The sequence below is a fragment of the Orussus abietinus genome, unplaced genomic scaffold (genome assembly GCF_000612105.2).
Source record: "Orussus abietinus isolate OABI.00-Male unplaced genomic scaffold, Oabi_2.0 scaffold59, whole genome shotgun sequence".
In the NCBI taxonomy this organism is placed as follows: Eukaryota; Metazoa; Arthropoda; class Insecta; order Hymenoptera; family Orussidae; genus Orussus; species Orussus abietinus.
This window is the reverse complement of record NW_019395985.1, coordinates 102,171-123,483: the sequence shown is the minus strand read 5'-3', so window position 1 is coordinate 123,483 and position 21,313 is coordinate 102,171. Positions and strand designations below refer to the sequence as shown.

The window sequence follows — 21,313 nt, the reverse complement described above, 5'->3', positions numbered from 1 at the left end:
CCTCAGGTGGCGCAGAACCACCAGAGACCATTTAGAGATCACCAACAACCCTCACCGATTAGATCTCGCACCGTGATTGGACACGATATTTTCGCACCTGATTGGCGGATCCAAAAGTCGACCCGAGCCGTGATTGGCTGAGAGCCGCGGACAAGAGACGATGATTGGCGACTGGGTCCGTACGGTTACTGTCAGGTGGCGCCACCGGCTCCACACACCCACCTAACCTCCCCACTGTCGCCGCGTATGCGCTTCGTATATGTACGTAGAGGTTGCGTCCACCGTGTTGACGCACACACGGGCCGAGGCACACGTAGCAACCCGTCGGAGATTCGCTACGCACCGTCCGGGTAATATCACGATACCGTGATACGTGCACCGTGTGCGGATACGTGTCCCTCCCCGAGTCTCTCCCAAGGTAAAGCAGGCGGCAGGGAGACTACGGTCGGCGCAGGGGTGGCAAGGGCCAGCGGAGGCAAAACCGGACACCGACGTTGAACACCTCCTCGGATCGCGATTACTGGGCCCCAACGGAAACCTGACGAATATCTCGACCTGTCCCGGAAACCTCGGAGGGAGGCGACCCTATACTCCGGACGAACGGGCCCGAGAGTTCGAGAAGATCGGGAGGAGAGACTGGGTGCCACTGGGAAATGGAGGCGATAGCCAAGCACGACTTTACCGCTACGGCCGAGGACGAGCTCAGCTTTCGCCGCAGTCAGATACTCAAGGTGCGAAAATGGGTTTTCCTCCTTTCCGAAACCCAGAGCTCTGTGCCCCTCGTTTCTGTTTATCGAGCTCTACCAGGTGTCAGGAGTGATGATGCTTCGGGCTGATGATGTTTGATAACAATCGGGTGCTTGGCAGCTTCCCATCGTGATTTTGATATTACCTTTTGTATGCACTGCGATGAGCTTTGCATGCTTCAAGGGCTTAAATTAAATGTACTCGATGTGCATCGGGGTTGCTTAAAATTTGCCGAAGGACTGCGAAGGGGTCTGTCATGTCTTTACGTTAGGCGAGAAAACCTGAGATTTAAAGGATCTTTTAGAGGGGATTCTTTGTTGGAGTGAAATCGATGATTCGAGATAAGGGAGAGATTTAATGGAGCGTTTTTATTTTATTGATAGATCCTTAATATGGAGGATGACATGAATTGGTACAGAGCAGAATTGGACTCTAGAGAAGGCCTCATACCAAGCAACTACATAGAAATGAAGAATCACGAGTGAGTGGACTTGGATTTGTATTTTGCAAAATTTTGGTAGATTTAGAGGAGGTTTATTTGGCTTTCGCTCTGTTTGTAGTTGGTACTATGGTAGAATTACTAGAGCAGATGCAGAAAGACTACTAATGAACAAACACGAAGGTGCCTTCCTCATAAGGATCAGCGAGAGCTCACCGGGAGATTTTTCTCTCTCTGTCAAGTAAGTCAATAATTTATCTGTGGATCGTTGAACAATTTAAATCGATGACTTTCGTCAGTGAATATCCCTCACCGAATCATTGCACGTTCCAGGTGCTCCGATGGCGTGCAACATTTCAAAGTCCTACGAGATGCGCAAGGAAAGTTCTTTCTTTGGGTTGTTAAATTCAACAGTTTGAACGAACTGGTAGAGTACCACCGTACAGCATCGGTTTCACGTTCGCAGGATGTCAAACTACGCGACATGATTCCAGAAGAGGTAGAGGACTCGATTTTATTCTCCAGTTGCGCAACCTATCAAGAACACTTACTTAATCTCCAGATTGTTGACTTTTTCCTCAAAGTAACTGGAACATCTGGATTTTTCAGTGTCTAGTGCAGGCATTGTACGACTTTACACCCCAGGAGCCTGGAGAGCTGGAGTTCAGAAGAGGCGATGTCATCACTGTGACGGATCGCACCGACCAGCACTGGTGGCACGGTGAGATCGGCAACAGAAGGGGACTATTCCCATCTACTTACGTTACTCCCTACCATTCTTAGGTAACGAGAGAATCACCTAAGTAACGTTAACTACTAAATCTCGTCTATTAACACGACTTTAACGCTAATAATCTCAATTATTAATCGCAGACTTTGTACCGGTCTTGTGGTAACGGACGACGTGATTCACCAGCTTATCCCAGGCACATCACCTACGAGATCAGACTAACCGCGGAACCGATAAACGAGATTCTACAAACGCCGCTTATCGAGTGGGCCGCCAGATTGTATCGGCGGTCGGGAGCCGTGTAAACGATGCAGCACTTTGGCAAATGGAAAATTACCCACGCTCAACCGGATGCGTTACCTGACCAGGTTGGGAGACGAAAATCGCATCCACCTGTCCGTCGTCACGAGGGAAACGGGGGGAAAATAATATCCGGAGACGAAAGAAATGCATCGACATTTTCAGTTCGTCGGGAACACGAGGTTCTCACGGATGTACGAGTCGCCCTGAGGAGACTCGACTCTCTCCCCACGATTAGTCTAAGATATTAATTCCTAAGGCTCGTCCATTCTCGTGCAACCCGTATCTCGGTCTCCCTCGGGGCAACTCGTGCCTGGAACTGTACAATAATTCACCGATGCAACGTGCCCAACGCGCGTTGCCATCCCCGCGGCCATGTGACAACCGTATTACAGGAGCTCGGCAACAAAACGCGCTTCTCCCCCTCCCCGGGAGGGGGGGAACATTGAACGGCGGGTGACTTTGTATTTTTTCAATAATCTCTTCCTCTACCCTCTTCACCGCACCCTGGGGTGAAAGGATGAACTTCTTTTCGACGATTCGAGGGCCTAGCTAGTGGTTTTAACCGATACCGGGGGAATTACGCGTTGATATACACTATACATAATTATATACATATATATATATATATATAGGTATACGTATATATGTATATAAGCCGTTAAATTAAAGCGGTAGCATCGAGACGTGTCGCCTTTTAGCATTCTGGGTCCGGAGAATAATAGATTGGGACCGTAATACTTGTAACCTGATCAACGAAGGGGAATGGAAATATGTGTAGCCGATGCGTGTTAACTGCATTAAGTAGTACTGCCTAAAAAAATGTGTAACGCATGTTAGGTTGACTCGAGTAAATCCTTGGACGATTGATTTTTTTTAAACAAGTCATATCGAGGGGCTGTTCACTTGGAAATTGGTGAAAACTATTTCTTCCTTTGAGAACCGATTGCCTTTGATTTTGTTTTATAAAGAACATGGACTCGGTAATTGAGGACTATTAGCCTTAAAATTGTGACAATGTTTCGGTAACTCTCAACAACTTACAGCTGATTTCCACGTGATTTTGGGTGTTAAAATCCGTGATCCAGCGAGTGGATAACCTCTCGAGTTGTATACTGCCGTTATCTGTTTTGGAACAGGAGAAGATATGCAGGTTAGCGTCTAGCTCAGGGTAATTCATTCCTCCCCTTGTGGTAGTAGGCACGAGTTATGTAGATACACGGGAACGAAACACGCACGCACGTACGCACCACGGTGGTTTTTTCCTGATCTTCAAAACGGCGCACGAAATCGACGAGGTCGGCTAACGAGTAAAACTCGACGTGTAGGCACGATGAGTGCGATATTTTCAGGATACTTTGCGAGTACGTGTACAGAAAGTACCGTCGAGGATTTTTTATTTTTACTTATTAGCCGCGCGGGAGAAATTGTGTCGCGCGAGGGGGCGAATTTTTTTTTTCTTTTGGAGGAAGCGTTGACACCGATATGTAGATTTGTATACATACAGAGGGAAACGTCGACGGCCATCGATTCTAGTCTGCCTAGGATTTGGAAATCGCGAATTTAATGTCGAAACTTTGTCGTAACTTCGGTGGAAGTGCGAAGATATGAATCCGCGCGTTCCTTGTAAATGCTACAATTTCGAGATCCCAGAAGTCGAGTTTGCCGAGAGGCGAGACGATCGTTGACAACTACATGCAAATCAGCCCGTTGATCCGTTTCGGAGCCGGCTGACCGTTTTTTCGCTCTCATTTTTCGATTCATCCCTCAGTTAAGGAACTCTCGATATCTGTAGAGGAGCAAAAGTATTATACATTTATATACGTAGATATATATATATATATATATACACACACACATTTTCTCTCTTTCTTTTTTTTTTCTTTCTTTTCGTTTCTCCAAGTCGTTTTCAGCACGACCCAGGCAAATGAAAGCTTCACTTTGCACATATAAACACGGATGGAAAGCTAGCCTCTTATCACGTTTATAACGACGACCTATGCAGTGGTATCATCGTCATCGTCATCATCGCGTTATGTTATGTTTTATGATTAACTATGCATATATATATATAGTATATACATATGTACATTACATTACATTAATCGGATATGCGTGCGTTCTTTTTTTACTCATCCAACCTCGCAGTCTCTTTCGGAAAGAACTTACTGCGTATGCGGTGTCACTTTATGCATCATCCTTTCATGGATTTTCATTTGAGTCTACATGCCTGTCACCGACGGGAGGGACCAATGAAATGAGATTTGTTAAATGGTGGAAACTATTTATTATTTGTGTAATTACCCTCTCTCGGGCTGTGGAAAATACTGTCTTCGACTTATGAACATTTATGAGTTATCGATAATTAAGAATCACAGATCAATGACTGAGAGCAAAGTTTGTACGTTCAGCACACAAGTCGGTACGATATGTACCTTCCTGCGGTTTCAGACGGGCGAATGATTTTTACTACTTGTCCTCTTTTCAGACCAAAGTATCGAGCTACGGGGTCACCGGCTTGAATGCGCATCAGTTGGTTTTCCTTCAACTTGTATCTGGTAAGGAGTTCCTCTTTTTCATCAGGTGTCAATACGATGTGCTCTGGGACCAACTCATGTTCCGTTATGTTTATTAAAAGTTCAGACTCCAGGAATTGTTCCAGAATGTATTTTGGAGCCATGTCTACTAAGGATTGTTTGGCGGAGGGAGTCATGCCTTGTTGCACGACTATAATGGCTCTATAAAAATTAATAATCAATATAGAAATCACCTCATTTTATAAGTTATGAATTAATGGAACCAATTTACCTGTGAATCTTCTCTTCTTGCATACGCTGGCAATATGTCTTAATAGTTTTAATCCCAATCTTCGGCTCATCCGGGAAGAACACAAATAACTGATTGGTCGGGTCGTCATTGTGGGCTACGAGAACAATAAGATCACTACGTGCCGGCCTTTTCTCACTTGGTTTATCCCCAAATTGTTCTTTGAAGTGTTCCAACGTTTGATCCAACTCGTCCTGTGTTACGAGATACCCTCGATCGTGACACAGCTGCATCACCGTTTTTCTAATCCTCCATAATTTGTATGTCTCTGCTTCGTCATCCATGTCGTCTCAATATTCACTTAGAATGTATATCTTTATAAATAAAAAATGAAAATTTTTAGAAACCTTTGTTGATGTCAGTATATTAAAATCATGATTTATTCTCTGCAAGTAACTATAGTGTAACATGATTTCTCATTTTGCTTCATTATTGTAGAAACAAATACGTACAATTTCATACAAACAGTCAAGGCTTAAACTATATAAATACCTTTCAATTGTTAACGTTTAGATTAACGTCACTTAACAGGTTCAAACTGCACGAGTTCAAAATCGTAATTGTTTGAGGTTATGTGCCTGTCTAAAGAGTTTATCACTTTTCGAATAGATGGCGCCAATCTTCTATTATCTCTGCTTTCTATACAGTCTACTCAGGTGAAGTTTCACATCTTGGAATATTCTAAATGAGCGGACCATGTCCATTCGTCGACATAAATTATACTTTGACAGTTCTTTGGTAGAGTCGTTTCTTAAACAACAGAATTCTGAAATAATCGAAACCCGTACGTGCTATTAATTTAAATAATGGCCAAATCGTCAAAGTGCAACAATGGGAAGCTGAAACTATTGACAATGTGCGATTGTAATGCGGAGCCACGAAGCTTATATTTTTCTCAGCTCGAGATGACGCAAGTTTTGTGTCCTATCAATTAAAGGAAATGAAAAGCTCGATTTTTGCAGCTTAGTTGTTACAAAATAATCAAGATGTACTGTAGGTATGCCTGCGTGATGCTTAAAATGGTTTCTCGTACTCTTGTCTCAAGGAGAGGGATACATAACCTCTTTCGCTATTGAAGACATGTATGACACGTCCGTTAATGGTTCATGCACTTCCAAATATGGTAACTTGCATCTATGTAATCTTACAAATAGCTGAAAACTCCGATTGATATGATGCAGCATAAACGATTTAAAATGTGGCTTCTTGCGTTTCTTGTTGCTCTATTGGGCAGTTCGCCTGGCCTTGCGCAGCAGGTAGCAGAGGTAAGTTCTGCGTCTGCTGTTTTAAAGTCCAGACATGAGCTAAAATTACATCATATCTTACAGAATCACAGTACAGATTTAATCTCGGACCAAGAGGACACTCTGCTGATGTTTGCAACCCTAGCAGGATCATTTATCGGTGTTGGACATAAATCAGGGGAAATACGTTGGAGACACGACGATGGTAGAGATTATATATATTTTTTTCATGTATTTATTCTTCCTTTCATGTGCATTAGGTATTTGATGTGAATTTATTGCAGAGCCTGTAGTAAAAGTACCGGTTGATGTTTCCGAGACAACAATGTAAGTGAACGGTTGCATACCAAAAATTTTTGCTGAAAAATTGAATTCTGATCAATGTGCTGCTTTAGGCCTAGATTCCTGCCAGATCCAAAAGATGGATCTTTATACTTATTTGGTACAGAGACGGAGGCTCTTAAGAAACTTCCGTTTACTATACCGCAATTAGTTGCCAGCAGTCCCTGCAGAAGTAGCGATGGAATACTATATACCGGAAGAAAAATTGATACATGGTTTAGCATCGACCCACGATCGGGGGCGAGGAAGCAGCTCTTAAGCTTTGATAAAGCAGAAAATACTTGCCCTCTTGAAACGCAAGATGCAATCTTTGTAGGTCGCACAGAATATAATGTTATTATGATCGATAGCAAGCACAAAGACAGGAAGTGGAATGTTACCTTTTACGATTACTCAGCATCCAAGATAGATCCTGATGGATCAGAAAATTATGGTTTGTGATCCTTATCAATATTACCTATTTTAATGTGGATCTATTTTATATTTTCTACAATAAGATTACTTTTCTCCCAGATCTGGTACACTTTACTACCAGCTCTACTGGCCGAGTGGTAACACTGAATCGTAGGTTAGGTTTTCTACTTTGGGAATTGGACTTGGGAAGTCCCGTAATAGCAGCATATACCGTCAGTGACGATGGACTTACTTCTGTACCATTTACCAGCGTTGCCGATGGAACGTTAGATCATTTATTACAGCAATTTATAACTAAGCCAAGTGACTTTCAATTATTGTAGGTTACATTTATCATAAAGAATCGACAGGTAAAAATTGTCCAAAGTGGTACTACATGATTAATACTTTTTCAGCCAAACTTTGTATATTGGAGAACATCAGCATGGTTTGTATGCCTTGCCATCTTTAGCTGACTCGTCCACTGCAACGATATCGAGCAAGGCAGGTCATTTAATGCTCGAAGGGCCGTTGATAATACAGGAGGCACAGGAAAACCAACACTCTATTCCTCTTCCGGGAGCTCATGTGCGCATGAATCACATCGAACAATCGCAAGATGATTATCAAAGTATGACTCGAGATAGGATAGTGACCACCGGTGAATTAATTTTTCTTGTATACTACTTCGATAACTCCTAAGATAATATTTCTTATAATGTAAAATTATTTAACAGGATATTACAAGGTCCCCACTGAGTATCAGCTTCAGAATCAGCCACTGCAGATCACGGGGCGATCGGACCCTGTAATTCACTCTGATCCATTTGTTTTGAACCTGTCAACACTTTCCACGAAAACTGTGCAAACTGACGAGTGCAGAAACGCAACTATCGAGGCGAAAAACTGGAGAAGAGCTGTGTCAGCTACGTACAATGCCAGCAGAGGTTGGATCAGTCGACAGGAAAATAAAGGCCTCAAACTAGCTCTCGTCATTTTACTAAGCTGCGTCATTGCAATGTTCTGGTATCTGAACGTCCAGTTCAAGGAGTTCCAGCAGCTGTCCCAGGTAATCATCCAATTTGATCGCAGTGTCTTGATAACTGAGTGGAACGTGTAAAGTTCTCCGATGTGCCATAAGTAACCAGGGATTTATCAAGAATTTGTACGCCACGCCTAAGAGTAGCAACTTGATCAGGGTTCCAGGGAGAACAGCCGAACAGGCAGCAACGGCAAACATGGAAACTTGGCTGCCCCCGAAGACATCGGTGAAGGTCTGGTCAGGATTGGGAAGATCACGTTCAACACCTGCGAGGTTTTAGGAAAGGGATGCGAGGGAACCTTCGTATACAAGTGATTAAATCCCATTTCGATATTTCCTTCAAGGTTTCGTTTCGAGATTTATTAAATAAATCACCGAGAACGTTTTGTTCTTCTAGGGGTGAATTCGACGGAAGACTGGTAGCGGTGAAGCGTCTTTTGCCAGATTGCTTCACATTTGCAGACCGAGAAGTTGCGCTTCTAAGAGAATCCGACGCCCATGCAAACGTGGTTCGCTACTTTTGTATGGAGCAGGATCGAATGTTTCGATACATCGCCTTGGAATTGGCCGAGGCGACTTTACAGGATTACGTGGCTGGGAGGTACAATAAAAATAAGATCTCAGTGAAGAACATCCTCAGACAAGCGACCTTTGGTCTTGCTCATCTTCATTTCTTGGACATCGGTGAGTCAAGGCTCCCATGTCCTCGTTCGTTAGGTCTAGTTTGTATATCGACGTGTAGATCATAATCGCTTTAACTTTTAGTCCACAGGGATATCAAACCGCACAATGTTTTACTATCGGTGCCAGGTCCTCGAGGAGAGGTTAGGGCGATGATATCTGACTTCGGACTCTGCAAGAAACTTCAACTGGGTCGAATGTCCTTCTCGAGAAGATCAGGAGTGACTGGAACGGACGGGTGGATAGCGCCGGAAATATTTAACGGACAAAGGACCACCTGTGCCGTAGACATCTTCTCCTTGGGCTGTGTCTTTTACTACGTCCTGTCAGGAGGCAAACACCCCTTCGGTGACCCTCTCCGACGGCAGGCAAACATTCTCTGTAAGTTTAGTGGCATGAGCTCAAAGTTAAAATTTAAGATTCCTTTGTAAACGTCATTTCGATTTTCATCTTCGTGACACCTTTTCACCAGGTGGTGAGAATGATTTGTCAACACTGCAGGACGTCTCTGCGAGTGATAAGGAGTTGGCACGAGTCCTGATCAAAGCGATGATCTCTGCGAATCCTTCCGACAGGCCACCAGCTACGGCTATCTGTAGCTATCCCATGTTCTGGGATGCTGGCCAAGTTCTTAACTTCTTTCAGGTATTCGCTTCGAGTCCTTTATCGATTTTTGCACCTTGATTTTTTATATCGGTGGTCCTTTTTATCCCCGTAGGAGGTCAGCGACAGAGTAGAAAAAGACGAGCCAGACAGTGCTGCCTTGATAGCTCTGGAGTCCGGAGGGAGGAAAGTCGTCCAGGGAGATTGGAGATTGCACATCGATGTCGAGGTGGCTGCTGACCTTCGAAGATACAGGAGCTACCGTGGAGAGAGTGTCCGGGACCTCTTAAGAGCCCTTCGGAATAAGGTGACCGTTTAACATTATTTTTTCTCACCCATTGAGATATTCAAAATACACTAACTCGAAGAATCTGTCCTCGTTAACAGAAACACCACTACAGGGAACTAACCTCCGAAGCGCAACGTAGCCTAGGTGAAATTCCTGGAGAATTCGTAGAATATTGGCTTTCGAGGTTTTCGTATCTCTTGACGCACGTCTGGTGCGCGATGCAGAGCTTTCGTTCCGAGCCCACGCTGAGACATTACTACGATTCGGAGTATGAGTTTCTGTGTGAAAAAGACAGCCCCGATCCCGGGGATGCTGCAGAGACTGTCGCGGTACCCACGTGGAGGACTCACGATACCGTAATCTGGAGTCCACAGAGGTCTAGGTTTCGAGGACCTAAACGGAAGCAGGAGAAGCGGAAAGTCGAGGAGTCTCTCGTTTGGACTTTACCTTCGGCACCTGATTGAATGTGTCCTGAATTCCCGGTGCGTAACGAGTTGTTCAAGAGCGAGTGCGCCGATCCATGAACTGTGTGATCCGTTATGTAAAACAATTACCTAACGTGCAAGTGGTAAAAAAGTCTCCAACCAATGGGATAAGTGATACCCTTCATCGGTTGAGAAGTGTTTACGGTTTTGCAGGTTAAGAAATGATTCCACCCAGCGAAGGAATCTTGCAGTAAGTGTGTCACGTTTTCTCGACATTTTTCTCAAAGTCTATGGATGAACTTCTGTGATGTTAAGGTTTCCCATTTCAATGGAATCCACCGGCTCGTCCCAACCGGTATCTTGTAAATATCGTAGTTCACTAAGTCGGACAGTTTTTGATGTTTTTATACGATAAATCCGTGAGAATGGACGCAAGAGGTGTTCCACGTTTACCTACATTCCCAGTTATTCACACGAAACGTAACATCACGAAGTCAATGATATTTTATGATATCTTTGTATTGTATTGTCACATGAGTAGAAATTACTCGATTGGCTACAATCGCGGAGAAGTTTAACATAAACCAATTTTACAAGAGTGTGGACATGGTAGTATTACGATGCTTTCATGGGTTTTAGGGGTTGACAAGAGATCTAATGGATTCGCTGTACAAAATATATTTGACGAACCACATTTAGTCGTAATATAAATTTTATATATATATAATAACTGTACGTATGTACATCTAGCAACGATGAGGAAATGTAAATTACATATTTTATTATATCGCACAATTTATATTTATGTACAAATTAATTAATGACTACGTCGATTCTTCCCAGAAAAATCCTGATCGATCTCAAAGACTAGCACTAAGGTTACGAGTTAAATATTCCGTGATTTGCCTATCACTCCTCTGCGTAAGGGTCCTCAGCCTTTCGGAATCATTCTTGGTCCTCTTCGATCCAGGTAGGTACTTAAGATCTCTTTGTCCTATCACAGTCCAGCTCCAAGGACCTTGACAACGATCTTGGCAACATCCATCGACTTAGTATGGGCCTCTTCCAGAGCAGTCAATCCTTTTGAATTCCTGATCCTGGTATCGCAGCCATGTCTTACGAGCAACTCAGCAATCCTATTGTTTCCAGTCCTACAGGCGAGGTGCAACGGAGTGTCACCCTGCAGATCCTTCACGTCAGGGTTGCAGGTTCCACACTCTAGAAGGAGTTTCGCGACCTCATGACTCCCAGATCGGCAGGCCAGATGAAGAGGAACTCGGCCATCGAGTTTGGTCCTGGCTCCGACGTCAGCTCCGGCATCCAGGAGCAACCTGACCATTTCGATGCATCCATTGGCAGAGGCAACGTGAAGAGCGGATTCCCCCTTCTCGTTGCACGCATTCACCCTGAGGAAATTACCAGGAGTCTCCCTCTTATCCCTCCCCTCTCTAAGCTGTCTAAGTTCATCGAAGTCTTCGGGGTCCTGAGAGATGCATTTCTGGCAGTCGCAAAGAGGATGGCACAGATCCGTCGATGGCTCCAGGCATTGATCGAAGGGCTTTCTGGGACCTTCCAGTCCTAGGTAATAGCAGGCTAATCTAACATCTCCTTCGGCTACAGCAGACAGGAGTCTTTCCGTCCTGCGAAGTCGCTCCTCCAGGAATCGACGGCCTTGAGGCTCTCCCTTAGAATCAGGAGTGGCCGACCCGGAAGACGTGGACTCCTCTCTGCTGGGAAGGTACTCTGGGCGTTCGACCGGAATCGCAGGAGTCACGTCGCGAGTCTGGGACTCCAGGAGTCTTGCCAGATGAGTGCTATGGGCTACGGATAGTGGAGAGTGACCTTGGCGATTTTTGACCTTATGATCTGCTCCGTACTCCAGGAGAACCTTGGCTATCCCAGCGTAGCCCCACTTGGAAGCATGGTGGAGAGCGGTGTCCCCGTTACAATTGGCCGCATCGGTCTCGATGAGGATCCTCATGTGCTCGGCGAAGTGGAGCAGAGCCTTGACACAGGCTTCGTGGCCATGGTCCGCTGCAAGATGCAACGGAGTGTTTCCTCTGGTGTCAGCTATCGTTGGGTCTGCATTCGCCTGGAGCAGCAATAGCAGGGCGTTTTGGTGCCCACTGGAGGCTGCGCAGTGCAATGGGGTTGCACCGTCGGCATCTATGTCGTTGACGTTTGCCTCTTTCGAGAGCAGAAAGTCCACTAGAACTGCGTGACCATAAAAACAGGCCAGGTGGAGAGCGGTTAGGCCTTTGTCGTCTCTCCAATGGACCGTGGGAAGCCCCAGCTGAGGATCCCCTGCAACAAGAGGTGTGGAGGTCAGGATGATTTTAGGCGTCTAGATAGAGATTTCGACCTCAAGACGGTGTTTCGGACGCCTAGACGCGCGTACCTGTTACTCGCTGTTCGCAGAGCTCGCAGGAACAGAGAGGGTGGCACAGCTTGCTATTATCAGGTTCCGGAGGCTCCTTCGACAAGACCTGCCGTACCACTGCCAGGTCGCCCTTTCTCACGTGCTCGAATAGATATCCCAGTGAGATCTCCTCGTCCTTCGGAACGACTTTCGAATCCGCACACTCGTCCACCGGGATATCGGCTTCTGGGTTCGCAGGTCCTGTCAGAATTCCAGACTTGACGTGCTCTACCGCAGCCTCCAGGGAAGTTATCAGGAAGCCTGCCTCGTCGGCCTCGCAGGTGGAGTTCGAGGAAAATCTGAAATTCTTCATGAAGGCCAACTGGCCGATCCAGTTGGGGAGACCTGCCCTGATGACGAGGAACACTAGCACCGGAAGCAAGTCGTCCGAGGAGACGGACGCCTCGCCCTGAGACAGGAAGTGGACCACTCTCTTCAGGCAACCGACTTTCCCCAAAACTGTTGAAAATCCGTCCAATCTCGCCAACTCCTGCTTTCCCCTGAGAACACCTTCGTACAAGTCTGGCCGGATACCTAGGTCCTTCAATTCCAGTTCGTTCAAGTTCTTTATGATCTTATTCAAGTTAGCGTCCTCGAAAGCAGTCCTTGCGAAGACTGATCTGGGCAACAGCTTCCGCACTCCATGCAGGATGTAGGTCTCGATAGAGATTTTCACCGTCCTAAGGATGTGTCGACTGGTGGTCGTCCTCTGCCTCATCCTGCTGTCCTTCAGGACGATTCTGAGCCCGTTTGCGTACAGGGTACCCACCAGGTCTCGCTGGGCACTCAGAGGCTCATTCTCCAGAGTCTCGTGTACCTGTTGGAAGTCTTCGATGGCTCGGTCCAACTCCTTCAAGATGCTCTTCTCCAGGATCTCCGTCCAGAGTAGGTCCATGCACTCCCGGAGATTCGTTACGACGGATATCCTATCTTCAGGGGTCGAGGTGTCCTGCTCCAAAGGCTGCTCGATGCACCTGTGTAGCGAACATAGGCTTTGATAATTTACGCACGGTATTTAGGTTATTATTGAGTTGATTTGCTTACCATATTCGATACTTGTGCAGATCTTCCGTGTAGAAGGTCTCCTCAAAGAGAAGGTGCGAAGAGCGAGGCTTGGCAGTATCGTACTTTATGGTTAGCACTCTGTTGCATAACTCGACTTCCCTCCCAGCTAAAGTGTGAAAGCGTTTCATCGATGGATCTTCGGTAGGGATTAGCACGTGGCTCAGAAAGTCGTCTTCTCGTAAGGAACTCCTCGTGAAGCTCCCGCATCGTGGCACGCAGATAATCCAACCCTCGTTGATGGCTTTCTCGTAGGTGCAGCTGTGTTCTTTGCGGAACTCCTGTAAGAATGGGTTCTCGGAGAGGTCCTCGTCGTAGCACGACTCCATGACCCGGTCGATCCATGAAACCAGGGGGCGCGAGGTCGCTCGAGGGTAAATCCTTCTTCTGAGCAAGAAGCCAGCCGGTCCAAAGAGGCAGGAAAAAAGGGATATCGCCCCGTGGCACATATGAGAAAACTTTGCCACGTGTAGTCTTATCTTTGGAGCACATAGTGAAGTATTAGTTATTGCTAGATCTGTCGAATTAAAGCCCATACGCTCTTGCCAAGGTATGGAAATTAAAACTGCTTGAAAACAAACTTAACTACGGAATTAGAATTTATCGCACCGAGACGCATCTTATCTTTGCAGCGATTAACTGCGAATGCCATTGCTAATGAGATTTCTTGAAGGTGCAATGTACATACGAGTCAATGACTTCTTGATTTTATCGAACAAGTGGATATAATAACAGAGTTCTCTTACCACAGGTATCGGCACCGCAGAGAAGCAGGTGAAAACCCAAGTGTCAAGTGACCGTTCCCAGGGTACAACTTCTACTCATCGGTGCCTGTTCAACACTGGTTCTGCCTCTAGGGAGATGTCTGGAAAGCAATCAGTAATTGATACGCCTGGAAAGCCTTTGGCCAGCAGCATTTCTAGATGGTCAACCTCTCCACAAAAAGTTGTAGCACAATTTGTTTTTACAATTACTAATCGCTGACATAAATTGTGTTATTTATTAAAACAACATAGATTTCTCGTTTCTTCAATCGAAACAAATTAGAAAACTCATGTGCAATGGTTGCATGGCAACTTAACCTTACAGAAACGTCAATAGAGATAAGCACAGTTTCTGTAATCTCTTTCATTGCACGTTCTCTTGTGAATACTCATAATTCGGCCCCTCCACGGCCATTTTAATTCCATATTTTATTAGGAGAAAATAAAGAGTATCGAGGTAGCCAAATTAAGCCACCTCTTTTATCATCATATTCTCCTATTACCCTGTACCATCCCTTGAGGGGACTCGATACCAGGAAAATGTAAGTAAACAATAAAGAAGTAATTCAAAGATTGAACATACATACACCTAGTGGGGACAACTATGGAAAGTGGAACTCTTTGGTATCGCAGCGCCTCGTGGCGATAGGTGCAGTAAAGGAAATCTACCGAAACGTACTTTCCCCCACCAACGCAACGCATCAATCAAAGCATTTTAATCTGTCTATGAAGCAGGGATGAGCCATGGGAGCCATGTGACACAATGAATGTTATTGTTCGTTATTATTAGTATTTCTTATGTGACGTTAAATTCATCGGCGTTTCTCGAGTGGAAATCATTCCAAACAATCTACAATGTACCATACATAATTTGGAGTAACCTCAAAATTGAGGATAACCTGAAGGATAGTGTGTCACGCGTGTGAATAACTACAATTATCCCACTTTGAAAAAGTCATTTAAGGTTAGGGCCATAAATGATTAATTAATTGGAAGAAAAATTATAGCTCCCAAAGAATTGAGGAAGAAAACTTGCTGTTACGAGCAGATTGGGATTTGAGTTCTGAAATTACAATGTGTTCAGAGACAGAGATTGTAAAATTGTAATTAAGTTGTTACAATTAATAAGTACATAGATCAGAAAGAATTGGCAGACTAACTGCATCGTTACCATGCATGTTTACATTGAAAAGATTTTAAACTGCGCCGTGTTGTGTATTTATCTCCGTACAATATGGCTCGTCGTGATAAGCATCTTGTATGAATTTACCATGCCTTGGATCGTATGGGGTATGATGATTGTCATGATCGGAGTAAAACTTGCGAGGGTTCCACCACCACACCCAAGCATCGTGCAGGAGGTCCTCGGAATCGACCCTTTTGTCTCCGACACTCAGACAACCAACGACGTCGACCATAAGAGCCAGGGTAACGGGGACGGGTATTGCATGCGAGTGGTGGCTCACCGTGGTGGAGGATACGATTACCCCGAGAACAGCTTGTCAGCCTTCCGAAATGTAAAAACTCATACGCTTTTAACGAACTCATGGCCCCTTTCCATCCAATTTCCCTGCAGTGCCTAGGCACGCTCCAAGAATCCTTTACTGTGACAGTCTATGCTCTGTGGCACTAAGTACATACTTTGATAATTTTAATTCTATTGTCAGCACAGTAATTACTCTCAAACACCTGATTTCGATTTAAAGGACACAGTAATTAAATTTAATTCTTATCTCCAACTTTGCATGTATAACTGTTTTGAAAGCAAATATTGCTAATAATTAACCATATTTGTATTTGTTAACAGCATTGATAATACTTGAATTAAAACAAAGTGAGTGATCCATTTATTGTGTCCTTTTTATTGAAAAACTGAAGTTAAAGGAAAGAGGAATTTCTAATGGTGGTCTCATATGTGAATAATGAGCGTTCTTTTCCATTATTTCTAGTGCAAAGAGAAAGGCTGCACTGCTGTAGAACTTGACATATCTCTCACCAAGGACAATGTTCCAATAGTGTTCCATGATGCTACCATTGAAAGGCTCGCTGGTAGAGAAGGAACGGTGCGAGACATGACTTGGGAAGAAATAAAGGAAATAGACATTGCGTACACTCATCCTCTTCGGTAAGCCCTTGTTGTTTAAATTAATGGGGCCATGGGTCAACTTAATTAAAATCTGTCACAAGATTTATATAGAACTGTTTTTATTATTCAAAGGGACAAGTTTGGCAGCTCTGAGAGGATCCTTCTTTTAGACGATGCCATTGGAATATGCTTGCAGAACGGTCAGCACATTATTATGGATTTAAAAGAAAAAGGTCCTGTAATGGTTCAGACTATTTTAGACTTCTTTTCAAAATATCCTGAGCTCCTTAGAAGGGCAGTTGTCTCTAGCTTTGACCCAATTGTCGTGTACATGGTACGTAAGTTAATGAAGCATTTTAAGTCAACAGTAATGACCTAATCTTAAATAATATTTAGATACGAAGGAAAGAACCACGTATAGTATGCAGTCTAGCTTGGAGACCTCAATATTTCTCCAGGCAAGCTTATTTAGGGTTGGATGGGCCGGCGCTACCACGCTTTGACAATCCCTTAAAACATTTGATGGCCTGTCTAATGGACTGTATTTATGGGTGGGCTTTTCCTCGGTTTGTGTATTATATTGTAGGAGTTTCGGCCGTTCTACTGCACAAAGATATGATCAATCCGTGAGTAGTGTATAAATTATTAACGTAGAATTACAGTGACAGATTTCTGTACAGGGGTAATGAAATTATACCGAGTAACGTAATAATTTCAGTAAAGTGATTTGTCAATGGAAGGCAAGAGGAGTACGAGTGATGGCGTGGAGTGTAAATCAGCCCTCAGAGAAGATACATTTTTCCAGGCGACTTAGAGTGACATACCTGACGGATACATTACTAGCAGAGAAGATTTCGTAGCAACGTTCATAACATTGACAGGTACAACAGAAAAAGAGACTCGTTAATCTCGAGTTTCTAGATTTTTACATTGAGGCACGGTACATTAGAACCAAGGAAGGTCGTGTTGTAAATCATTAATTATACGTTTAGGTTTCTAGTTTTAGTTACACTTATCTCTAATCTTCTATAAACACGCGGGGAACGGTTACAAATTAGACACTTGGCCAGTTAAGAAAACGGGTTATTCGAAAAGAGGCAAAGGCCTCAAAGTATCGTAACCGAAGCTCCACATGAAACGTATCCGCAGAGTAAGTAGGAAGTGTTTTTAATTTATCAGTATTATTTATTTAGCAGTATTATTAATGGACGTCATTATGATTGGCAATCGTGTATCGCGAGAAACATTCCTTTGTTTGAGTACAGATCTTTGTGGCATTATTTAACCTGTGAATCACTTGTAAGAAATGTCATCATTACTAAGTACTCTGCTTTGTGTAGATTTTTTATATTTTTGTACATAGTCACATCATGCCTTGGCACATGGATACAATACCTTGGCAAGTGATCCGTGGCAGTGCTATAAAATTAAGAAACGAGTATTTGCGTATAAAAATAATAAGTTTGACCTAAGTATTTCGTTCCAGTCAAACTATACGTAATATAGTGTACGTACTATCGATAAGATTCATTGAAGTGGACGGATGAGGACGTTTCTCGATGTCATTTGCCCTTAAACTCTAATGATTACTTTTTTAAGGTAATACATTTTTTAAACAGTAATTAACGCGCAATTACATTGAGTTTATAAAGCAAGGATGGTTCCTCGTGATTATAGCATATTTTTCATCCCATACAAATCACTTAATCTAAACGAATCATGGTTAATTTATACAACGGTTGTCAATTTGCTCTTACGGGACTCCATCCCCTCGATGAGTCCGGTCAATAAATCTTCCATTTCGGTGGCAGCACGTTTAAGCTCGCAGTTGTCATCTGCACTAAACGATTCTAAGGGAAACAAGAGGAAAGAATTGCATCTTCCTAATTTGCTGTAGGCTTTTGACAAAACTCTAGATGGAGTAAATCGACGTGTCTTACCTTCGAGGAGGCACTCATTGGCAACCATGTTCTGCAACCTGTCTAGAATGTCATTTAGATCGCCCTGAATATTCTGAAGACTGCTGTGCTGCGAATGCTTGTCAGGTCGTTGTAAAGAAGAAGGCGTATTATCTCGATGAAGACCTCCGGACGGAGAGGACGAAGCTGCCAGAGGAGGGGATGCTCTCTTGACATCGTACTTGCTCTCTTCGCTCTTTCCCATGCCAGATTTCAGCCACTGAGAGAAGCCACTGTTGCCATGATTCAATCCTGTCGTATTACCCCCTGATAAAGCGAAAATGTGACACGGTTTGCATGACTTTGTGTATACAGCATTTGTAGTAATAAGACAGAAAGCCATTTAGTTACCTCCGACCCAAGTGCTGAGTTCAATACCAGTAGGCTCCAGGAGATTAGGTAGCCCTGAACCGTAGGTACCACCGAGGTGTGTACGATCCTCGAATCGGTCTTCTTTCGAAGAAGAAGGGTCAATTGCTGCGGGGGTCGAATCGAACCGAAAATTTTCCTGCGGTCGAGAATAAGTGATCGAGCCCTGGCGCACGATAGGACTCAGCTCAAACTCTAGAGGCAATGGAGCTACTTCCATGGGACGGAGTACCGGCGTGCTTTGCATGCGGCTTATCATACGCGGGGCTGAGGTGCTCCGAGCAAATAAATATTTCTGGAGAGGTAAAAGACATCGTATAAGTTCATTGGCCACAGACAATTGCGTTAGAGCGATCGAAGTAAGATTATAATTAAACTGAAATATAAAGATTTACCTTGAGAATCTTGAGGCGTTGCAACTGTGACTCGATAGTGGCTCTGTGACGTTGCAACCTCTCTGCTCTGGTGCCACAAATCTCTAGGAGTTCCGTGTGAAGTTGCCTGTTTTCTTCCTCCAAGTGACTAATAATACTTTGCAATTCTTTTTGTGGATCATCAAGCACTTTCCTTCTTACTGTACTTCTTAAAGATATAGTGTCCGATGCTTTCGCTTCGTTGCTACAAAAAGTATATTACGTCTTTCAATGTGTTTTTCAGAGTATCGATGACATAATAATGAAAATGTTTGTCATAAACGTCTTGTATGTACCTTGAAGAATGTGGCGCTGGGCCTGCCAAATCCGCGGCAGCAGCTGTTCTTGTCGGACATAATCTAAGTTTATTTCTAATTAACTCGATGATTAATTTCGTTATCTCTCTATTGGAAGTCTGCAATAAAGAAAGGGGAATACTGGTAGTGATGATGGAAAAAGAGACTCTAAATGCTAAAATTAATCATTGTCGCTATTCTTACCTTTACGCAGTATTCCCTGACAGGATGTTTTGATTTGTGTTTGTTAGATGTTTTTCCTAAGAGAAAACATGCCTGGCATTGGTGGTAGCCTGCACACCTTAGACACGAATAACGTGGTCCTTGCACTGGAGTTACTTTGCATGTCGAACATTTAATGTCATGTGTTACTAAAACAAAAACCATGCTTCTATTGAAATAAAAAATATGATTAACAAAATTTCTAATTGTTTGTAGTTTTCACAGGCTTGAAAGTATATAACTGTTCTTAATGTATCTTACCATGTTCAGCAGCTTTCATTCGATTCAAAGTCGTTAACCAGACGAGCAACGGCGGGTCGTGCATTAACCACATGGCAAATTCTGCTTCGCTAACTCCAAGACCACTTTGGGACTGTAGGATCGAGAAGATTAAAAAAAGAAGTTGTCACATTGAAGACAATTTATACGAAAGGTAGTTTTCAAACAGGTACCTCTCCGAAGCAGCTGTCGATACTGGATTGTATCATGTGATTACCATATGCTGCATTTTCTCCAAGCATTTCAGTTATTTTGCAAATATTTGTTAGTAAAGTCTTTAGGGCTGCTCTTGATAAACAAGCATTATGATCAGCTAATTGTTGATATAAATACCCATACTTCTCTTGCAGACGACTGCTACTTATCACGATCAGTGCAACTTTGACAGAGAATACAGGAACGTTGCCTTCACGTTTCCTGTGTTTAGAATACAACGACAATGGTCAGGAATTTAATAACTAACTCAAGATATTAACATAGACAACTCACTCATCAAATACATTGAGGATATAATTGACACCAAGCTTCGTAGCTAGATCTATGTCAAAGTCGATGCAGGCCTCCTTACGAGCTGCAAAATAAATATCAGAAAGCACATCTTCGATTTCGCTGGCATCCAAAGTTACTGAGTTCTCTGTAACCGATAATCCATGTCTTTCGAATACACCGGCTACTAATTCCAGATGAACATGACGCACTGAAGGAAAATTGAAAAGTCTTTAAAACGTATTTCTAAAATTATACATGGCTATAGTAAACTTACTGTTCAGTTCTCGATGTAAAATTAACATTTTAGCAGCAGTTCTATACGAGGCATATCGAATCGCATCGCACTCCTCGATTGATCTTAAAATTCTCCGCATGGTTGGATGATTCCACTCTGTTTGTTTTGTAGCGTGGCTGTAACGGTATGATAAAGAATATTTTATCAAACATAATAATAATTCCACAAACCAAGGGACGTTTCATCATATGACAAATCTTACTTGATGTAATATGGAATGCCTCCATTTGTTTCTGCCAGGGCCCAACCATTGGTATACTCTGAAAATAAATTATTTTACTACTTTAACGAATCAAAGTGAGCTATAAATATGAAATACGTAAGATGGAAGCTAGGGAAAATTGAACAATAATAGTAATGCTTATCAAGTACCTTCAGTCATGGTTTTCACGAACTTTTTCAAAATCGGTGATTAGAGATACACTGAAGGGTTGAACCTTAATTTGATATCATCTCTTGTAGAATGTAAAGATCATCGATACGACTCTAAAAAATTGTTCCCATCATCTCGGCAAGTTAAACCGTGAACCGCGATAATTTTCTCGCAATTATTCTACAAAATCTTGAATTAATAATATTTAATATTGCCGTAGGAACGGA

General features: G+C 43.4%; 6 protein-coding genes across 10 annotated transcripts; 3 read left to right on the top strand and 3 right to left on the bottom strand.

Annotated features, from left to right (window-relative positions):
* The first annotated feature begins 280 nt into the window (after nt 1-280).
* Nucleotides 281-4,326, top strand: LOC105695010 (protein enhancer of sevenless 2B). The gene is made up of 6 exons (XM_012416220.2): nt 281-731; nt 1,131-1,228; nt 1,308-1,427; nt 1,520-1,685; nt 1,796-1,969; nt 2,060-4,326. The coding sequence occupies exons 1-5, from the start codon at nt 654-656 to the stop codon at nt 1,967-1,969; spliced, it is 636 nt and encodes a 211-aa protein (XP_012271643.1). The 5' UTR covers nt 281-653; the 3' UTR covers nt 2,060-4,326.
* A 237-nt stretch (nt 4,327-4,563) lies between these two features.
* On the bottom strand, nt 4,564-5,644 carry LOC105695011 (DNA-directed RNA polymerases I, II, and III subunit RPABC1). Its single transcript, XM_012416221.2, has 3 exons — nt 5,535-5,644; nt 5,025-5,356; nt 4,564-4,954 (listed from the first exon to the last, which is right to left on the bottom strand). The coding sequence occupies exons 2-3, from the start codon at nt 5,324-5,326 to the stop codon at nt 4,624-4,626; spliced, it is 633 nt and encodes a 210-aa protein (XP_012271644.1). The 5' UTR covers nt 5,327-5,356; nt 5,535-5,644; the 3' UTR covers nt 4,564-4,623.
* Nucleotides 5,645-5,721: 77 nt separating this feature from the next.
* Nucleotides 5,722-10,491, top strand: LOC105694996 (serine/threonine-protein kinase/endoribonuclease IRE1). Of its 2 annotated transcripts, none has more exons than XM_012416198.2 (13): nt 5,722-6,307; nt 6,371-6,491; nt 6,571-6,613; nt 6,682-7,061; nt 7,142-7,361; nt 7,438-7,682; nt 7,759-8,090; nt 8,208-8,374; nt 8,461-8,747; nt 8,829-9,125; nt 9,217-9,389; nt 9,463-9,654; nt 9,735-10,491. In XM_012416198.2, the coding sequence occupies exons 1-13, from the start codon at nt 6,215-6,217 to the stop codon at nt 10,098-10,100; spliced, it is 2,916 nt and encodes a 971-aa protein (XP_012271621.1). In that variant the 5' UTR covers nt 5,722-6,214; the 3' UTR covers nt 10,101-10,491. The 2 variants fall into 2 exon arrangements, with proteins under 2 accessions (XP_012271621.1, XP_012271622.1); XM_012416199.1 differs by having other exon boundaries at nt 5,724-6,307; nt 8,220-8,374.
* A 239-nt stretch (nt 10,492-10,730) lies between these two features.
* Nucleotides 10,731-14,654, bottom strand: LOC105694997 (ankyrin repeat domain-containing protein 27-like). Of its 4 annotated transcripts, none has more exons than XM_012416201.2 (4): nt 14,289-14,654; nt 13,525-14,021; nt 12,460-13,454; nt 10,731-12,365 (listed from the first exon to the last, which is right to left on the bottom strand). In XM_012416201.2, exons 2-4 carry the CDS (start codon nt 13,989-13,991, stop codon nt 11,059-11,061), a joined length of 2,769 nt encoding a protein of 922 aa, XP_012271624.1. In that variant the 5' UTR covers nt 13,992-14,021; nt 14,289-14,654; the 3' UTR covers nt 10,731-11,058. The 4 variants fall into 4 exon arrangements, with proteins under 4 accessions (XP_012271624.1, XP_012271625.1, XP_012271626.1 ...); XM_012416202.2 differs by having other exon boundaries at nt 13,525-13,929; XM_012416203.2 differs by having other exon boundaries at nt 13,525-13,823.
* A 402-nt stretch (nt 14,655-15,056) lies between these two features.
* Nucleotides 15,057-17,470, top strand: LOC105695005 (glycerophosphodiester phosphodiesterase 1). The gene is made up of 6 exons (XM_012416214.2): nt 15,057-15,823; nt 16,256-16,431; nt 16,525-16,726; nt 16,789-17,018; nt 17,111-17,273; nt 17,385-17,470. Exons 1-5 carry the CDS (start codon nt 15,479-15,481, stop codon nt 17,250-17,252), a joined length of 1,095 nt encoding a protein of 364 aa, XP_012271637.1. The 5' UTR covers nt 15,057-15,478; the 3' UTR covers nt 17,253-17,273; nt 17,385-17,470.
* Nucleotides 17,471-18,103: 633 nt separating this feature from the next.
* On the bottom strand, nt 18,104-21,293 carry LOC105695001 (dystrobrevin-1). The gene is made up of 12 exons (XM_012416209.2): nt 21,086-21,293; nt 20,916-20,973; nt 20,693-20,829; nt 20,419-20,626; nt 20,103-20,346; nt 19,912-20,023; nt 19,633-19,799; nt 19,429-19,547; nt 19,115-19,337; nt 18,702-19,014; nt 18,333-18,617; nt 18,104-18,242 (listed from the first exon to the last, which is right to left on the bottom strand). The coding sequence occupies exons 1-12, from the start codon at nt 21,093-21,095 to the stop codon at nt 18,121-18,123; spliced, it is 1,998 nt and encodes a 665-aa protein (XP_012271632.1). The 5' UTR covers nt 21,096-21,293; the 3' UTR covers nt 18,104-18,120.
* Between the last annotated feature and the right edge of the window lie 20 nt (nt 21,294-21,313).